At 33.9% G+C, this 19,623-nt stretch overlaps 1 protein-coding gene across 1 annotated transcript; it reads right to left on the reverse strand.

Moving 5' to 3' along the window:
- Nucleotides 1-5: 5 nt before the first annotated feature.
- On the reverse strand, nt 6-15,498 carry LOC124457494. The gene is made up of 10 exons (XM_047007733.1): nt 15,389-15,498; nt 12,579-13,070; nt 11,874-12,172; nt 5,273-5,474; nt 4,949-5,163; nt 3,728-3,953; nt 2,773-2,803; nt 1,804-2,455; nt 711-1,038; nt 6-444 (listed from the first exon to the last, which is right to left on the reverse strand). The coding sequence occupies exons 1-10, from the start codon at nt 15,411-15,413 to the stop codon at nt 95-97; spliced, it is 2,820 nt and encodes a 939-aa protein (XP_046863689.1). The 5' UTR covers nt 15,414-15,498; the 3' UTR covers nt 6-94.
- Between the last annotated feature and the right edge of the window lie 4,125 nt (nt 15,499-19,623).

A 19,623-nucleotide genomic window follows, 5' to 3' on the forward strand; every position in this document is an offset into this window, starting at 1 on the left:
TAATTGTCGTGAAATTCTTCGTGAAGAACAATTTCCTCATTATCATTATTACATTTTGCTGTTTTTTTCTCGTCATAAAAATGATCACGGTGGCTCAATTCTTCTTTATGCATCTCTTTTCAGGAGTGTACACTGTGACCTCTTGTTTAATTTTTTTGTTGACATCTGATTGAATCATCTCACTCGTATAGGATACTACTTCCAAATTTCCCTTGCAAACTGTATTTAAATATTTATCATTGGAAAGTTGTGAAGATAAATCTTCTGTTTCAAGTTGCGCACATTTCTGTTCTTTTTTTACCATTTCTATATCATCTGTGTCATTTGAAGCACTTTTTTGTGGATCAAAACTGATTACGACTGCTTTTTCTTTGTTAATATTACACTCCTTACCAAATTGGTCTGTTCGAATTTTTGCAGCATATGTGAATTGAAGATCATTTCCTATAAATTAGGTAAAATAGTTCAAACATTTGGTTTTCGATTAAAGTTGTTTGTTGGACGGTGCACGTTAACTTTTATATTGTAATGAAACGTGTGCACTTATAGTTTGATGTTTGCGTGATAATACTACCAAAAACATTATGCAACTTGATTCAAAAATACCTATTATTATAATAACTAATACATCATTATATGCTTGCACACTATGCTTGTGTACGTATAGAAATCTAGAAAGGTGTTTTTGCTTAAATATAAAAATAACTTACCTTTATCGTCCATTTCTGAGAAAACATTCTCAAGTGAATTTTTGGAAAACGTTTCTTCACATGACTTTACCTTTGACTGAGTAAGAGTGTACTCCAAAACAGGCATTTGTTCAACTTCCATTTCGCCTGTTAAGTTTTCAGAGTCAAAACTGCTTGCCTTAGTTTGACCGAGAAAAACACACCCGGGCTCCACATGATCTGCAAGATCTTCATCTTCTTTGAAATCAACATGGGCTGAAATCCTTGAGTTACTTAAAAGGTTATTGAGTAATCCCCAGTCTTGCGATTCCTGTGTCTCAGATTGTTTAATTAATGAAATCTCTTTAACCTAAAGAAGTTAATTTTTTAATGTGTATAATTGATGATTTTTCATTGTTTGCCAGATGTATAGCTTGTTATTGTATAATAAACTGGATTTTGTGATATTCTATTTATCGCTTGATTTGTTATGAGGTACTTCCAATAATTTCTTTTCCATTTAATTCAAATTTTCAAAATCGAAATGAAAAAAACATTTTTTTTATTCAAAATATCCTGTTTGAATACATTGCTTCTTTAAAGAACGTTGATTTCGACGGAAATACATTTTATTTCAGAAATATTTTGTACGCTTAACTAAATGTCGTAATTATACTCTCTCATATTTTGGTCAATTTTTCATACATAAAAATAAATCCTAAATTGAGTGGTGCATTTTCTTTTTGAATTTATGCCATACTGCTTAATTAAACTACATTAGGAAAATTGCTTTACTGCATGTCATCTTTAATATCTTTGTATTAATTCAAAGGAGTTACTTTTGTTGCACAGTGTTCACTTTTTTAATAACTTTTTTAAACCTCAAAAAACAATCGTAAAAATTAAAAGACATAATATTTGTATACCTGTAAGGCATTAATTATCACTCTTGCACTATATTTACCTGTAAGCAAGGGCGTAGCTAGAACATTTATTGAAGGGAATCATGAATTTAGTTGGGCCCAATTTAAAAAATTGGTTTGGCACAACTGAGATTGAATATTAATGCCTAATCAATATCATATAGCTACGTCCATGCTCATAAATCATGGCTTTATAAATGTATAGTATATACCTCTCCAAAGTCTTCATTGTGTGAACGCTTGTATGGTTTACTACTTCTTAAGAGGTAGCTACCCGACTCCTTGTTTACGTAATCTTGAGTTCCCATAACAAAATTTTCTTCTAGTTCTTGGCAAGTTTCTTCCTCGTATTCACTCGAAGATTTGGCAAAAATAGGAACACCTTGACTAGACTCTTCAAAGTAAGTAGCATGGGCATTTTGATCAACGTCATTTTCTGCATCATTACTAAATGTCCGTGTTAATTGCTGGTACAAACACCCATTATCACTTTCGACATCTTCCCGTGAGGTAGACTTACTCAGAAAAATACATTCTTCCTTATCAGTTGATTTCAACTCTTCATTTCCATCCTCTTCACAGCTAGAACCAGTTTCGCACGTATTTGTTGAACTTTTCAGTAATTCATTTATTTGGTTGAGAGCTCTTGAAGGACTTGGTGGAGGGCTTTCAAAATTTAACATATTCTCCTTTGACTCTGAAATATCATTTGACTCGTGCAACTTAGAAAGATCTAAAGGAGTAGCTGAGCGATCAATCCAAACAAGTTGATTGAATTCACCACTTGGTGGACGGAAGACAAAAGTTTCACCTGTCCGTGGTGACGAAGTCATTCTACTGTCTTTTCCTTTCGTTGTATAGCTTCTAGATCCAAAAGTAAAAAATCACTTCAGATAAGTTTTGTTATTTTTGATTCATGGTTTTGGATGATTGTCTATTGTTCAGCATGGCATTATAGAAAACATGTTGAACATATGAATAGTAGAAAAAAAATTTGAAATGTAACTTATTATGCTTTTGTTTGTGAGATTCAATGACTGTGTAAAATGACAAAAAAAAAAACAATAATAAAGAATTCAAAAATTTCAATGCATGAAAAATATTTTACCCATTTACTCGTTACCTACCTTAAAATGTTTAAAAACATTGTCTAAAAGCTTTTTTTACTAACAAGTGCTTACCTCTTGAGAACTTCATGGACTTCTTTAACGTCTAAAAACAGTTTTATTTACTTCACTCCGGTGTTAATTTAAATATTACTATTGTGCTATTGTTATGTTTGTGCATTAAGAAAAATAAACTAGAATAAAAATTTTTCTATGGAAAAATCCAACTATGTAAAACGGTCATTTAAATAGTTGAAGACGTATCAACAGCAACATGACCTTGAAAAAAGGACACTAAATTTAGACGCACAGAAAATAAACAGAAACGTTTGTAATATAGTAATAAAATGCTTCATTGAAAAATAAAGAGTTATAACCGGTGAGAGTGCGGATGTTTCAATTCCTTCAAAGCAGGCCTTACACTCAAAAAATAATATTTGGAAAACAATTTGATCTCCATGACTTAAAAAACCGACTGTGTTGTACAAGCTTTTAAAATTTCAAGCAATTTTGTGCACGCACTAAATAACGCAAAATTTGTAATCTTGTATTTTTCCATTTGTAGATTTCAAACCAAGTTTTTTCATATCATTTCCTATTAGCTATAGACATTGCTAGATATTTCTATAGATTATAATATCAAATTTCCAATTACAAATGTTATTGTAAAAATTGTTTTTTTGTTCACAACCAGGCAAAAACGCCTAGTTTTAAAATTATGAGTTGACCTACATGCATAACCAATTGATTTAAATATTTTTAACTTGAGCAACACAGTCCATGTATTATAAGCAGATTTTGTAAATGAGTAGATTTTGTGAGCAAGGCCTGTTTTTAGTTCCAAATTTTTCAGTGGATTTTTTTAAATACACCGTGTCTAGTTTTCTCATATGGAGTTAAACCATATCATTGAAAATGGAAATTTCATTGAAAGGCAGAATTTCTTTAGAAAAATTAAGCGCAATTCCATATAGCTGGCAATTTCCTCATTTTTACTTTTGAAATTCATTAAAACTCTTTGTTTACATACCGGCGTTTGATAACTTGGCAACGTTTTCAGTCACCATGCCGTCGATATTTCCAGCAGGAAAATAATGGGCTACCACAATAGAATAACCATGTCTCCCCACAGCCTTTCCAATTCCTACTTCTCGAGTACCATGCCAGATCAACTGAGTAAAGTTAATTGACTCAGGGTTGCAGGACGAGCTGAGAAAGTCGTGGTTTTGTATTTCATCGTACCAAAGGTGACAGACCTAATACAATTGGTAAAAACAGTTTATCAAATTTTAGAATGCTTCTTCCATAAAATGTATTACGAGAACGCTTTTTTCTCTCATGAATGTTTTCTTATGAATAAATTTTATTATTCTAATCAGACTGCTATAAATGCAAATTATTGATATGTTTGCAAAATGTAAAAGCTAGAAATGTCTAAATGGTGTGAACGAAGACAAACAATTTTCATTTTAACATGTAATCAATTTAAAACATTTGAGAATAATAATATATATGAAAAATTTCTAAATGGCTTAGAGCAGTGCAATTTATTGTAAATACCAGTGCAAAAAATAGGAAACACGGTGCAAAAGAGGAAATAATGTGCAATTAATTTTTGAAAAATGAGCTCCTGATTGGTTTGTCAAACAAACAAGTGATCTAAGAGCAAATCAAAATAAACATTTCAACGACGGAAAAGTTTAATTAATGTAAACAAAGCAATTACAGTGGCTGGCGTAAGTTTCAAGTATAGTTTTCCTTTGTCAAACGAGTTTACAGTTGTCGTTTGCAAGATGATTCAGCATGAATATAAGAACACTGCCAAAAGTAGATATTTTTTTCTAGTATGTGAGGAAGCTATGGTGCTGTAAAAAGTAATATCTGACGAAATTTTAAAACATAAGAAAGGGTGATATTAATAACTTGCCGGCTAAAACGTACTTACTGTGAAGTTAAAAATCAACAGAATTGAGAATTTTTTTCGTGTAAGCTATTAATAAATAATAGCATAGCTTCTCGTGAAATTTGAGAAAAACAAGGACTCGTGTGTTTTTCAAATACTTCATACTGAATGGTGAATATCTGCTACATTGTATAACTAACTTTTAAATAGTAATCATACATATGTAGGCAGGCACAGAGCTTAAACGGGAAATTCCAGGCCTTTTTCTCCTTGTTTTAGTTAAGTCAGGCCTCTTTGATGTATCTTTTGAAATTTACATTTTCATCTAATCTATTACGGCATTTCTACCTTAAAGGCTGTTAGGTCTTCACGTTGAGAATAAGCAATACTCTCGCCAAAGCTGTCTTCATTCATGTATGTTGTTTTACCAGATTTCAAAAGGTTGTTTGCCCAGTTTTGTGCGTTGGCCATTAACAGATGGGAGGTTGTAAGAGGCGGAGACGCATGTCGTGCACGGAGATAATTGGCAAAAACCATGAACTCCGTTTGAAATTTTTCAAGGTCTTCAACAAGAATGAGACATAAATTTTCATATCGTTTAATGTTTGATGCAGTTCCAACTATACAAATAGTGAAAAACTTATAATTGAAAATTATGAATAACTAGCTTACCAAAATATCCAAGTTCTACTGTGCTGTTTCCAAGCATACATTCTTCATTTTCTCCTGTTGGGGAATTATCCTCAAGAGCACCAACATTCTCATCAAATTCGTCTATAACATTTCCTGGCGGGAAGTAATAAGCAACCACGATACACATGTCTTTACTGCAAGCTTTTCCAACACCAAAATAATGACTGGAACGCCATACAAGCTATAAAAGTCGTGCATCTTCAAGTTACTCTATTGTTTTTAGTATGAATATTAAATGAAAAAACTGAGTATTTTAAGATGAATAAAAATCTAGTGAAGCAGAGAAAAGCTATAACCTCGTGGTGATTAAACTATTTTTTATCATAAAAACCATGCACAGTGTTTGAAAAAAAGTAAACTATTGGAAAAAAGTTTTCCAAAACTAGACGCGCGTGGAATAAGCCAAAGCATTTTTTTATTACATATACTTTATAGTTCCTTGGAATAAGTAGTGATGAAATTTCTTAAAACGATTTTCTGTGAGTTAAAAAACTGTTCTCAAAGTTGTTAAAAGTCCTTCAGTCCTCGCTCATTTAGATAAACATTTTGACAGCGGGCAAAACAAAATTTTAGCTTAGCTTCGTCGGGCTGCGTCTCTCTACATGGAATTGGAGGTCGTACAGTTGATAAAGTTTTTGAATATGACTTACTATTTATTATAAACAAATTTCCAGACATAGTTATTTTGGAATTAGGGACAAATGAGTTGTGAGAGTTGTCTCTCTAGGCGGCAGGCTCTCGTTTCGAAAAATTAGTTTTGTTTTTTAAAGAATAACCTTAATGTGAGGACAGTAGTTTTATGTCAGGTGATTAACAGGAACACCAGTCAATCGCAAACTCCTGATTTTGAATTTAACAAGAAAGCGGCAGTTTTACATTAGTATTTGTCTTTTGTTCTGGATAAAATACCTTGCATTTTTTTGGGAGCATCGTGCATTTAATAATGTTGGCCACATTTTATTGTCCTGTGATGGTGTTCATTGTAATCCGCGAGGACAATCGAGGAGCAATCTTGAAAACACTTTCTTTTTAAACACTTGATTGTTGCATGTGCTGGCGAATCCCTTCTTTTCAATACTAACATCAAATAATGCATATTGTACTGGATTTATTTGTTGTTTGGAGTACATAGTTTCTCTTTACCAGCTTGTTTATTTTCCGAGTTGGAAATTTTTAAATCTCACGGGATTTTTTGTTGTTTGGAGTACTTATATTGTTTTTAAAAACTTCATTATTTTCTGAGTTGGAAATTTTTTATATCCCGAGTCTCCACGGGATTATTTGTCTTTGGCTGTACACACGGTTGTGGCAAGCGTATCCCCTGTTATGAAATTAGCAATTCTCCTTCAATTCCAGTCGACCCTTCAGGACTTATAGCTTGTTTCTTATATTGTTCTTTATTTTTGTTTATGTTGTCTTTCATTTGTCTCTGTCTTGTTTTTTCAGTACAGAGTATGGTTTTCATAGAATGTTTAAGCTTCTCCGTCTGGTTTCAATAAACAGGGGGCTAGTCACCGTTTTTCTACTTTTGCCCATTTATATCGGCTACCTTTGTTGTATGCCATTCACTAAAAACTGTGTTGTCCAGAGTTGTGTAATTACTCCTTTTCATTGTTTGCAAATTGCATTTTATCGTTTCATTGAAGCTTGTAGCTTCTCCTTCAGTTTCCTTTTAGTATATCAGTGTATGATGCCTGCTACTAGACCAAGCACCAGGATTCAACGCCGAGCACAGGTATCGACACCAAGGTCTCGGGGTCAGCGAACTCGTACTGGTTCTACACCCGTACGAGTTCGTTGACCGAGACCGTACTGATGCGACCAATATCAATGATGGGACCATATCGAAAATCGCCACAAAGGTGGCTCAACCTTTGAAAGAAAGTTTGCAGACCTCTGCGACAGTAAGCGACACATTTTGAACTATGTTGATCGGACAATGGCCATGGGCTGCGCAACGTCCTGCCGCACTTTAGAAATGTTTAGCAATGCACTAGAATGGATCGCTAAAACCCATTTGAGCATTGAACATATTATTCATATTCTTGATGATTATCTCATTGCTGCCCCTTCTTTCGACCAGTGTTGCGTTGCATTACAACGTTTATATCTCTTTGTGATCATGTCGGTGTACCAAAAGCTCCAGAAAAACGGTGGGTCCTGTAAATATCCTCACTTTTGCTGGCTTTGAGCTCGATACAAATGCTATGGAAGCCCGTCTACCTGAGGACAAAATTCTCAAAACAGGCACGCTTCTCGGAGAATTCATCAAAGAAAAGGCCACGTTAAAAAATGCAGTCTTTGATTAACTTGTTGAACTTTGCATAAATGGTCATCGTACAAGGCAGAGTATTTCCTCCTCGGCTAATTGTCATCACCAAGGGAGTTAGGGTAAATCATTACTACATTCGTTTAACACGGTCTGTAAAAGCAGATTTGAATCTTTGGAAATCTTTAATCGATGATTTTAACGGTCGGTCATTTTTTCTTTCTGACTATTGGCTTCCATGTAATGTTTTGAATTTGTACGCAGATGCTTCTGCAAGCTTTGGCTTTGGAGCCATTTTCGGTAAATTTTGGTGTTACCGGGCCTGGCCTGAGCACTGGAAAAAATTCAAACATCGTTATTTTGGAATTTTACCCAATCGTTCAAAGCGTATTGTTATGGGGTCACCTTTTGCGTGATCATCGCGTACTATTTCACACAGACAATGCAGCAATGGTCGAAATTATAAATAGATCTACCTCTCGGGACCCGACAGTGATGATATTTGTTCGTCGCCTGGTGCTAGCTTGTTTAAACTTTAACATTTTCTTCCAGGCAAACATATCCGGGGTGTTTATAACCAACTAGCTGATGCCTTGTCGCGTTTTCAGATTTCAAAATTCAAAGAGCTAGCCCCCGCGAACGTTCACACTTTACCGTCGGTTGTTCCCGAACATCTACTACCGCACAATTGGAAGCTGTAACTTCTATTTTACTACAATCTACTTTGCAGCCATCGTCAGTCCCCACTTATCGTCGTGATTGGAAATTATACCAACAATTTTCGAGCGAGGCTCTTTAAAGTGCTTTATTTTCACTTCCCATTTCACCGACAGATCTCAGTTTATTATTTCTTTATTGTTCCAACATAAGTATGCGCCTTCTACGGTGCTTACATATGTGTCCGCTCTGGGGTACTGTCATTGACTGGCGGATTACCCTCACCCTAGTAAAGCTTTTTAGATTCTTCAGATTTTAAAGATAGGAACTCAAATTGATTCTCGGTTGCCAATTACTATGCCCTTACTTCGCAGTATTCTGCAGAATATAGCAACCTTAACTTCCACTGAGTATGACAAAAAGCTTTTTAAAGCCATGTGCACCACTGCATTGTTTGCATTTTCACGTATAGGTGAGATTACAACTTACTATAGGTCACCTTCAGTTATTCATATTAACCAGGGAGTTAAGGTGGTCGATGCAACTAATAAAACAATCGAAATTAAGATAACATTAAATCACTTCAAACATTCGTATGACGAACGACCGGCTGTTCTGACATTATCGCGTCGTTCAGATATCTGCAAGGCTCAAAGCTTGCTGGATTAATTTTCTGTTGGAGATTCCTCTAATCGACCGTTGTTTCAACTAAGTTCAGGCAACCTTGCTCTACACACTTTATTTACCAATTTCTTAGCTTCAGTGGTTAGAGCGTGTGGCCTGGATTCATACAAATACAAAGGGATCGGATAGGAGCAGCTACGTTTGCAGCAGAACGGGGTTTTTCTGATGCCCAGATTCGTACGATAGATCACTGGCGATCGAATGCATTTCACAAATACATTAGAGCTCCAAGTTTAAATGTTTCTTCGTTTAGATGGCTTGGGACTTACGGTAGCTGCATTCTTGTTTGGCAAGACGAATGGCAATAATACATGAAAGTAGATGAAATGATCTTAATTGTTGTCGTTTAGCTGATGCAGAGGTTAGGCTAGCGGCTGCATGATTTCTTTTCGCATTGTGTTCATTCTTTGTTCAGATGCGCAGTTCAGATTCTACGTTTACAATTAACAGCAAAGCATGTGGGATTGATATATCTTTATCTCACTCATATATTAACAGTTGTGGTGCGTTCATGGATAGGTATCATCTTCTTAACCAATTTTCTTGCTCGTTTTAAAAATTACTAGTGTTCTTATATGTTTATTGTAAGGGCGTTTCTTCGGCTGATGGGTTGGGGTGGCTTCATTAGCTCAGGAGGCTTATGGCGTTTTTATCACCCAACCTTTTCTGTGCTATACAGAAAAACTTTATTCGTAAAGATTTTTGTTTAAATTTTGTAAAATAATCAATTTAACTTATGTTATATTCGTTATTTCTATTTTATTAAATCGGCATGTGCTTTCAACACATTGGCAATTTTTAACGAAAAGAGAGTACTCTTTAATTTCATGTGCAAAGAATACAGACTCATCGGCCTCAGAACCTCAGAATTTTGAATTTGCTACGATTAAGCGGAAGCGATAAAGTATGCCATGAAATTAACCAGCAAATTCCCTAAGGTATAATTGTTGTGATAAAACTTAGCGTAAAATAGAAAAACACAAAAAATTTATATTAGTTATATTATTTAAAAAAATTATAAAGAGTTTGCGTTGCCAGCGCTGCGCAAAACTGCTTGAAACTTTAATGGCTTGTATACAACACAGGCCATGAATATTTACAATCAAGCTGATTAAGTTGTTTTTCCTCATCGATGATTAGTTTTTGTGCGTTAGGTCCTTTTTTAAGGACTTTCAATACAAGTCATTTAACCGGTAAAACATTTCGCATTTTTAAAAATTTCATTGCAAGCTGCACTAAAAAAACGTTTAAAGCACGTAGAATAACCAAAAGTTTCTGCTTAGTCGGCTCGCGTCTTGTTTTAGAGAACTTTTTCAAGATTCTACTTTTTTTAATAAACCCTGTATATCCAATACTGCTGTGAGCATTTAATGATTTCTATAAGTGGCGATGCCAGTCGGTTGTTTTGCTTCTGCTTTGAAATTTTCCTGCGTTTTATCATTGCAAAAAACTCGCATTTTAAAGAAATTAATTACGTCGACTGTATAAACTTTTCATAACAAGGGCAAAACATGCAGGCGCTCTACACTTCTGACTTCTCTGTAAAACGTGACTGGTTAAAATAACCATAAAAATTGTTAACCAATATTTTTATGGTTACTTTAACCAGTCGTATGGTTATTTTAACCAATCAGTTTTTACAGTGTTGTTCCCTCATAATGAAAGACAAACAATATTGGGTTTTCTAATGTTAGCTTTGATAAAAAACCTTATAAATTTTGCTGTACCGACATTTTTCGTCTTTAACCTGTTTCTAAAGGGAATGTGTACTGATATCTCATAAAGGGTGTGCCCACTACACTCTCACATCTAATTAATATTCACAAATTCCACTGTTCGTTAAATTTTGGGTTATGTTACGTATAAAAATCAATTTTTGACGACAAATTGAATTATGGATAAAATTTACAGTACTGCTAAGCACTTGTTTCTTTTTATTTTTAGGCCAGATAAATTTTAACAATTTGTAGTAACATGCAACTATTTAAAAGGAACTTTGTGTTTCAGTTTTGTGATTGATATTCGCAATTTCTTTCATCTAGTTATTCTAATAAGAATCACTTCAATAGTTAAAGCTCCAAAAAGAATGGTACAAAAGAAATGTGTAAATATATCTTAATATTAATTGTTACTTAAAATATATCATTATTTTACAATTTACTCCTTTTTATGCTAATTTTCATTGTAATATGATCTTACGTGCAATCATATTAATTGCAATCATTGTAATTGAGGACATTCTTCAGTTGTTCATTCTGCTTTCATATGAAATAAAACGTGCAAATTTAACATGTCAATGTCTCTTGGAGATGTGCAGATATTTTTCAGCACATATAAGGGGAATGTCACAGGAGGCAATTGATATGATTTGACGATATTAATTTGTTATTAAAATAATATGCAAGGAAAGCAGTTACTTTTAACCAGCAAATTTTCATTTCGCTTTCTTGCTATCAAATGAAAGTAAGTAACTTTAGAATTGTAATTACTCTCAAATATTTCAACAAATAAATATATTAATTTGCGATCTCACACAAGAATTTTGTGAGAGATGATTGCTTGTTCTTTTTGCTCATTTCAACATTTCGTTTTTAAAAACGACGATGCCTAATTCACATGACTTTTTCACTGAGAACCAGATAAAAGAGGGCATTGCTTAACAACATAGCTTGAACCAAAATCAGTGAATGACGATTTAAAGGTCCTACCTCTTATCATCGATGTTTATTTTTGCCGGGGCTAGGTTTTTGTGATTTGTTTATTTTTGTAACCTAATGGCATAATCTTAATGAACACAATGCCAATTAATGAACACAAAAAAATATTAAAAGTGTCATTTATTAAGTAATTATGTACTTCAAAGTCACTAAAAATTGCACAATAAAAAGAAATTGCATCTTCAAATAACATAAAGAAATTTGTTTACTTATTTTAAATAAATGCATTTGAAATAGCAAAATAAACACATACCTGAGTAAAATTTCCGGTTTCTGAGGAAAACTTTGGAGCATCATAATCGAACATCTTGTTTTCGTCGTACCACAATTTTGTAGCCTTTTTCCCAGTCAGATCATAGCTCCTCCGACCAGCTAAATTTTCTCCGTAAGAAGTGTTGCCACTATGAGTAAGCGTGCCTGTTTTTAACAAATGATTTGCCCACTTTTGAGCTTCTTGTGTTAGTTTATACGACCATTGCAAAGAATTTGCACCATGACGCTGACGGTATCTATTGTGGGCTGCTAGACAATCTTCTTGGAACTGGCGTAATCCTTGATCAAACCAATTTATAAGAAGTAAAAATTCTCAGTGAACAGATAAGGGCAGAAATCTTTTGTTTTCTTATTACAAGCAAACAGATTTCAAATTTTACTTATGCATGTTTTGAATTTTAAGAATAAAATATTTTTAGTAATTATCTGTCATATGTTTCACAAGTATTTTGCTTACGACGACGTAATTTTTAGTTTATTCAAAATCCATCTTCTGACCAATTTTAAGAAATGCTTCGTAATACAATGTGTGATAGATTTCACTAGGACTGTAAGTGTTAAGATTAGAAATTTTCTTCTCCTTATACGTTTAACAACTGCAGTGAACACTTCAGCCATTTATAAATTTCATCTACTAAAGTGAACTAAGATAGTAAGTTCTTATTTTGGCAATGTTATTAATTACCTGGATAACTATTTTGAGAGATGGGGTCGATGACTGATGTTTTATTCATTAACGATATCGTCTTGCAAGCAACGTTATCGATAAATTTTTCAATGTTACCAGGGGGCTGGTATCGCACAACAATAACTTCTTTACCATATTTATTTCTTGCCCTTCCTACTCCTAATTCTTGCGATCCTTTCCATAGCAGCTGCGTAAAATGTTGAGTGGACTTACATAAATTTCTACTTTGATAATCATAGTTGTTTCCCTCTTCGTACCACATTCGTGAAACTAAAGTTCCAGTTAACTGTGATCCCCATGTGTAAGCAATACTGTCATTGAAGACATCACTTTTAGAACTGAACTGTAGGTTCTCACTTTGAGCTAATTTTACAGCGAGTGACTGAGCTGCGTCACTAAGCTGAAAAGATAAGCGTAATGGTGCAGTACCATGTTGAGCCCGGTATTCATTGTGGGAAATCAATACTTCTGTCCGAAAACGTTCGATTTCTAAAAAGATATACAGTTATAGAAAATGTGCACAGTTCATGAAAAAATTTTATAAATTTTAGCCATGTAAAGCAATGCAAATGCTTACAGATTTCCCAACTTAACAAACGTTTTAACTAATGGAAAAGCAATTTCGTGAAAAAGATACCAAAGAAACCCAGCTTCTAGATGCAAGACATTAATATCACATTGCATCTAGTGATGTGACATAAATACAAATTATCTTGTATTAATTAAAAATTACTTTATGTCTCAAATTAAAACATCTTCATCAACTTTTTCTTATCACAATATCAAACTTTTAAAAGGGAAGCTTCCTGTTATCAATAGAAGGACGAATGGAAAACGCTCTGTTTGTAACTGATCGTGTAAGGCAGTCAAAATAGAAAAATGTAAACGGTTTCATGTTCTAGTGATCTAATAAATTGCATTTACTGGTACGTACTGGAATGATTTAGCGTGTAAAATCACAAAATTATAACACGATTCCAGGTGATTTTTTTAAATCAATGCTTCACATTTTCAAGTTATTAGACGTTAAACTTATTAAATGATGAATTTATGAACATTGTTTGTATCAATTTGATGTAGAAAAAATCTTTGCGATCATATTGATGTAAAAATGCAAGAAACTGCTAACCATTCATTTTACTTCCGCACCGAACGTAAATGATGTAACTGGTGTCGTTCGCGGTTTTGTAGATTTTGGGGACAATATATTGCACAAGAAATATTTTAACAATGGTTCTGACTACAAAAAGAAACTATAGATAGGAAAAGTGCCCTATGTAAAAACGGCGAAGCATCGTCATGTAGCAATCTTTTTGATCCAATTTGGAAACTTCATACTAATTGTTAGCTGCAGCTCGTACATTACTTCGTACATAATTGTTTTTCAAAAAACATGGGAAAGGCGTGACAAAATTTTTCTTAATGGAGTGAAGACGCATCATCATTCGAATCGATATTTTACAAGATACCTACAGTGCTCAAAATCAGTTTTTTTAATGAGTATTACTATTTCTCCAATTTCTTGTTTTGGTTATAAATATGCGCTGAATGAGTTTTTGTTTCTATTTACGTTCTTGAATATTGTGAAATCTTTAAACAAATGTTGGATACCGTCCATTTTCAAAATTTTTTCTAACGCCTTGTTTATTCCCAGTAATTGGGGGTCATGTGATCAACTCTGAACAATTCGAGAGGACTCATGATTCATGCCATAAATCTTTAATGAACAAATACTTTTCGGTTGTTTAAATAATTTAAGACGTTTAAAAATAAGGCTATATTCGGAATTTTTAAGTTGTATCACAGAGCTAAATAAATTGCAAATATTGAAAAATTTTAACGTTTTAAACTGTAGTCAATATTAGAACAAAAAGACACAAACACTTTAAATATCTTTTTTCGCTAATTAAGTTTCATTTGAATTGCATATGGCAACATAAGTCATCAAAGAAATATTTGAATTTAATTCGAACAAAACATCTATAAAACTGTGGACATTACGTACATGCATAGAGAAATCATGCTATCAAATAAATCATATTTTGAAACCAGAAAAAGCTTGAATGAAATAATCATTTGCTCTGAAGTGTTGTTTGCCGCTTCCACGCTGTCCAATCATGTCGATATAATTATTTCATGCAAATTTAAGTCATATTAGTGAAAAGCTTTACGCAATTAATTTATTATGAGCATACTGCATTGCGGAAAGCAAGCTTTTACTGATTTTTCCCATATTTTTTACTTATGTTTGAAATGGAAAAAATAATCGGTTGTAACTCGACTATTGTTTTGTTATATTTGTCAGTATGCATGTCGTTGTGATTTGATACAAGCTTTTTAAGATGACATCATGTTATGTTTACATGTTAATATCTCGTTGTCTGACAAGCTGCATTTGTGTCATCGTGTGAAAACCTTCTCGAAATAATAGATGGAAGCACATTCTATGACCAATTCTATTATCTTATCTGCGCAAAATAATCCTAACATTAATTTAGATATGTTAGCTAGAGCGATACTTGTCATTGTTCTTATTTATTTTGTCGTTGTACATTCCGATTAAATCAAAGCGACTTTTTGTCGTTTGTAAGATTTTACATGATTTTACATTTATGAGCTTAAAGAGTGGTTACTAACATAAACCGAAATATTTTGACCAATCTTTTACTATTTTGCCCACTTTATAAGTTTATAAGTAGAAATAAATATAGGCGTGACTGTTTGAAGCTTAACTTTAGTGCGATTTGATGTAATTTCTTATGACGTTTCGTGTAAAAACATAACAGGCAAAAATAATCCTTACAAACCTGAAGTTTGCAGCATTTTACTCATCGCCTTTTTCAAGATGCTAACAGCGGCAACTTCTTTTGAATTGAATCGTCTGAATACTAACAAGACTTCTGTTAAATGAAGCAGGTGTTTCTGAAGAGAGTCGAAGCTGGAAAATTTAAATATGAGGTAGATAAGCAAGATTGTCTGATCTGCCAATAAAATGCTGCTTGGTGTCTGATGGATGGCAGATGTTTCTGAAACTGATTTATATATTTTTCTAAAGCAATACAAAATGATATTTATACTATAAGTATTTGGATTCAAACAAACATTCGTGTGATTGTCATAGTTTGTTGTTAAAGAAAGTAAGAAATGATACACTGGAATTTGTAAAATTTAACGAACTTTTTTGAAGCGACTCAGTTTAGCAAAGTTTAAATGTTCAATTTTTCATTAATCGCGCCTCAATTTAAAAGAATTGACGCTCAAATTTTTCTTTGGTTATGTTGATAATATTGCTTCAAGTAATCGATAAAGTACTTTACAAGTGACTGTTTAGCTTATTTTTATCCCGTTTGTCAGAAACAGCATGGATACAGGGTTAATCAAAATGCTTTACATCAGCTTATTTTATGTTAAAATGCGACATAACAGCAAATGCATTATTGATTTTCTAAATATTACTTTGAATAGTCAAATGTTTAACACGCGAGGCTTATTAATGTATGTGAAATTCAATCAAATTTTTGTAATGTATTTTGACTTACCCTATAATGCGAGGAGGTAAAAGCTCACAGCAAACGTATTTCGTGAAGAAAATGTTAACACTGTTTAAAATGATAAAAGAGTGTGCAGCTACTCTAATTTAAGGCAGTTTTTTTTGCAACAATTAACACAGAATGAGTATGAAGATAGCTGTGTGCTTCGAATTGTAGCTGTTCGTAATTATGGTATGATAAAATACTTCAAAACAAATGTTCTGCTGGAATAATATTTTGGAAGTTCAAATGATACAAATGAAGGAGAAAATACAATTTTTTTGTTGTTGTTCGCACACATCAAACAGAAAACAATTTTTAAAGTGTAAATTTACGAGCGCTGTTGTCTGAAAACTTTGCACTAATTAAACATTAATTACTTCGTATAATTTACATCATATATTTTTTATTGTACAAACTCTCAGTTTGGCTTAGTAGCGTACTCCTTTAATAAAGCCGCTGGATAGAAAAGTGTTCAAGTAAAATATTGAATGAACTTTATATAAAAACGAACTAAGAAATGCTCCAAAACAACTGTTACAGAACAAACATTCGTCACGATAATACGGATTATCATTTGCCAAAAAGCCTAACACACTGTCTTTATATTAAATACTTAATTGACAATGTTCCGTAAATGTTCAGTTTTACATCTTCAACACGTTAGTTGGAGATGATTTTTTAACACGATAACGCCATGTTTAACGCTATACACAAAACTAAGGAATTGACATCATTTCCTGGCCACCTCAAATTGGGGGCGGATCCAGGCTAGTGCAACTGATGCGAGTGCATCAGTCATAAAATTGAATAGTTAATATTTCGCAACATTATAACTTACAATAAATACAAGCAAACTCCAAGAATTATATCATATTGGAATGTTTATAATTTCTAAATGCTTTAAATATCTTAACGCTGACAATATATTGACAACAAATGTACATTGATGATCGAGAAATATTGTTTAAATCCTTCGTAGATTGTTTACATGTGAGTGTCATTTTGATTATAGCCGCATAATTAAAAAATGCGTCGCTAAATATGGCGCTTTTTTGTGTCGAAATTTTTAGCGAAAATTTGTTTCATCATCCTGCTACACTGAGCTGAATTTGTATTACTACGTCACGGTGGGGAAAAAAGTACATTAGTTGGTGCAACAGTCCCGAGTCTCTTTGGCCGAGTGAACCACCTAAACGTCACGAATTTCATTGTTTTTTAGCCTACGTCACAGTGGGAAATCGCTGCTGACTGTTGCACTAGGCCCACGAGCACTAAAATTTCATTCTGACTGATGCAATTGAGCCAGCGTTATATATCTTCAAACCTTTAAAATTATAATCACATGACTATGGCATTTGGCTTATTTATACCTTGAAGTCATCATGCCTGAAAATAGGCATGTATACGATATTGGCTCATTGATTCAAGACAGAAAAACCAGCGAGATTTCTTTTGTAAAAAAGGATTATGAAGCAAAAGTCTCTGCTGCCATTCTGACTAAAACAGACCTGTTTGGGAAAGGAAAGCTGGCGAGAGATCTTAACGCAGAGTTGCTTATCCCTAAGCATATGGGAGATAATTGGCGGGCTCTAAAGTAAGTAGATTGAAGTGCTTACTGCTTACTATGCTTGACTTTGTAATGCATAGCTATAGGTTTAAATTTGTATTTATGTCATGCTTATGGCTTACTCTCTTTGATGTTAGGAATATGATAGGAAGGGTGTTAGAATATAATAGTTACGTCGTAATGTAATCACGTGTTCCGTAATCTTGAACTTGATAACTTTCCTGTTTTGCTTGTTATATGGCGCTTTCTACATGTGCCTGCTTTATGTGAAGTTAATACTGTTGAATAAACCTTCTTTCTATAAACCAAAGCTTCGGATTATTTTATCAGGTTATGAGCCCAGAACGGTCGTTGAAGCTGTACTAATTTGTATGTATGAATATTGACACGATAAGGGATAAATTGTGAAGTAAAAGCGCGAGTCAGCCGTATGTTTAAGATGGCCAAGATTACAAAAATAGAGCGCCTCGATGGCAAAAATTACCAGTCGTGGAACTATAATATAAAGCTTGTGTTGATGGAGCGTGGTCTATGGGGATTTGTTGAAGGAACAGAGGTTGCCCCGGATGACACGGCGACAACAACTGTAAGAAATTCATATCATGTGCGTTCCGACAAAGCATATTTGTTAATCGCGCTCAGCGTGCAAAAAGATCTAAAAGTCCATATTTCGTCGACAATAGATCCTCGCGCGGCTTGGGAAATCCTACAAAAACAGTTTGAATGTTTTTCGATAACACAAATCGTTCGACTTAATCGTCGATTCTACGCCGCTACTATGAAAGAAGGCACTGATATAATGACACATCTAACGTACATGACGTCTTTGGCAGAACAATTGCGAGAGTTAAGAGAAGAAATGACGCCACAGAAGTTCGCAACCGTAGTACTAGGAAGTTTGCGAGATTCATACGACAGTTTTATTTGTAGCATCAACGCTACCAAACCGGATGAACTAAATTGGGACAATGTGAAAGGTTTACTCATCGAAGAATACAAGAAGCGTGAAGAGAAAGAAAGACAGCGCAAATGTGAAAATTCAGGTGACAGAAATGAAAATGAAGCACTATTTTCTAAAAGAGGTAATTGGTCGTCTCGTGGAAGAAATCGACGTGGTCAAGGTGATCGTGATGTTGGCAAGTTCAAAGAGAATCCGCAACACGAATCTGGATCAAGTCAAGGTCCGACGTGTTTCAAATGTAGAGAAGTTGGCCATGTGATGAAGAATTGCCCACTCAATCGTAGATGTCATCACTCAAGCATTGCAGAGACAGATGGAAAGAAACAACATTTTGATAACATTGCTCTTAATTCCTACTCAAGTGCTAGTAGTAAAGACCAAGACACCAACTGGTTCATTGACAGTGGAGCAACAAAACATATGACTTTTCAAGTTGATCAACTCCTCGACTATATTGAGTATGGGATGCCATCTAAGATATACCTTGGTGACAATAGTACAATTGATGCATATGGTGAAGGAAAGGTCAAAATTCCCTGTTATGATGGATCTAATGTTATTAATCTTACCCTAAGCAATGTGCTGTATGTGCCTGAAATCTCGAAGAACTTATTATCTGTACCTGCCATGACGAGACTTGGAGCCGAAGTATTGTTCAATAAAGGGAGATGCGTTGTTTCGAAAGATGGCAGAAGTATTACCATTCGACATATCATTGAAAACAAGCTGTATATGATGAATACACATGAATATGCCCAAGTAGCTCGTACTGATATGCCTTCATTGGAGAAATGGCATTGCAGGTATGGTCATATGAATTACTCCTGCTTAAATCAGATGATTAAAGGGAAGCTAGTTGAAGGTTTGAAATGTTCAAGTAATGAATTCCACAAAGAGTGTGAAGCTTGTGCTCAGGGAAAGATGCATCGGCTACGTTTTCCGAAGAAAAGCATCAACAAGACAAGCCAACCACTTCAATTA

The sequence above is a fragment of the Xenia sp. Carnegie-2017 genome, unplaced genomic scaffold (assembly GCF_021976095.1).
Source record: "Xenia sp. Carnegie-2017 unplaced genomic scaffold, XeniaSp_v1 HiC_scaffold_6, whole genome shotgun sequence".
NCBI classification, from domain to species: domain Eukaryota; kingdom Metazoa; phylum Cnidaria; class Anthozoa; order Malacalcyonacea; family Xeniidae; genus Xenia; species Xenia sp. Carnegie-2017.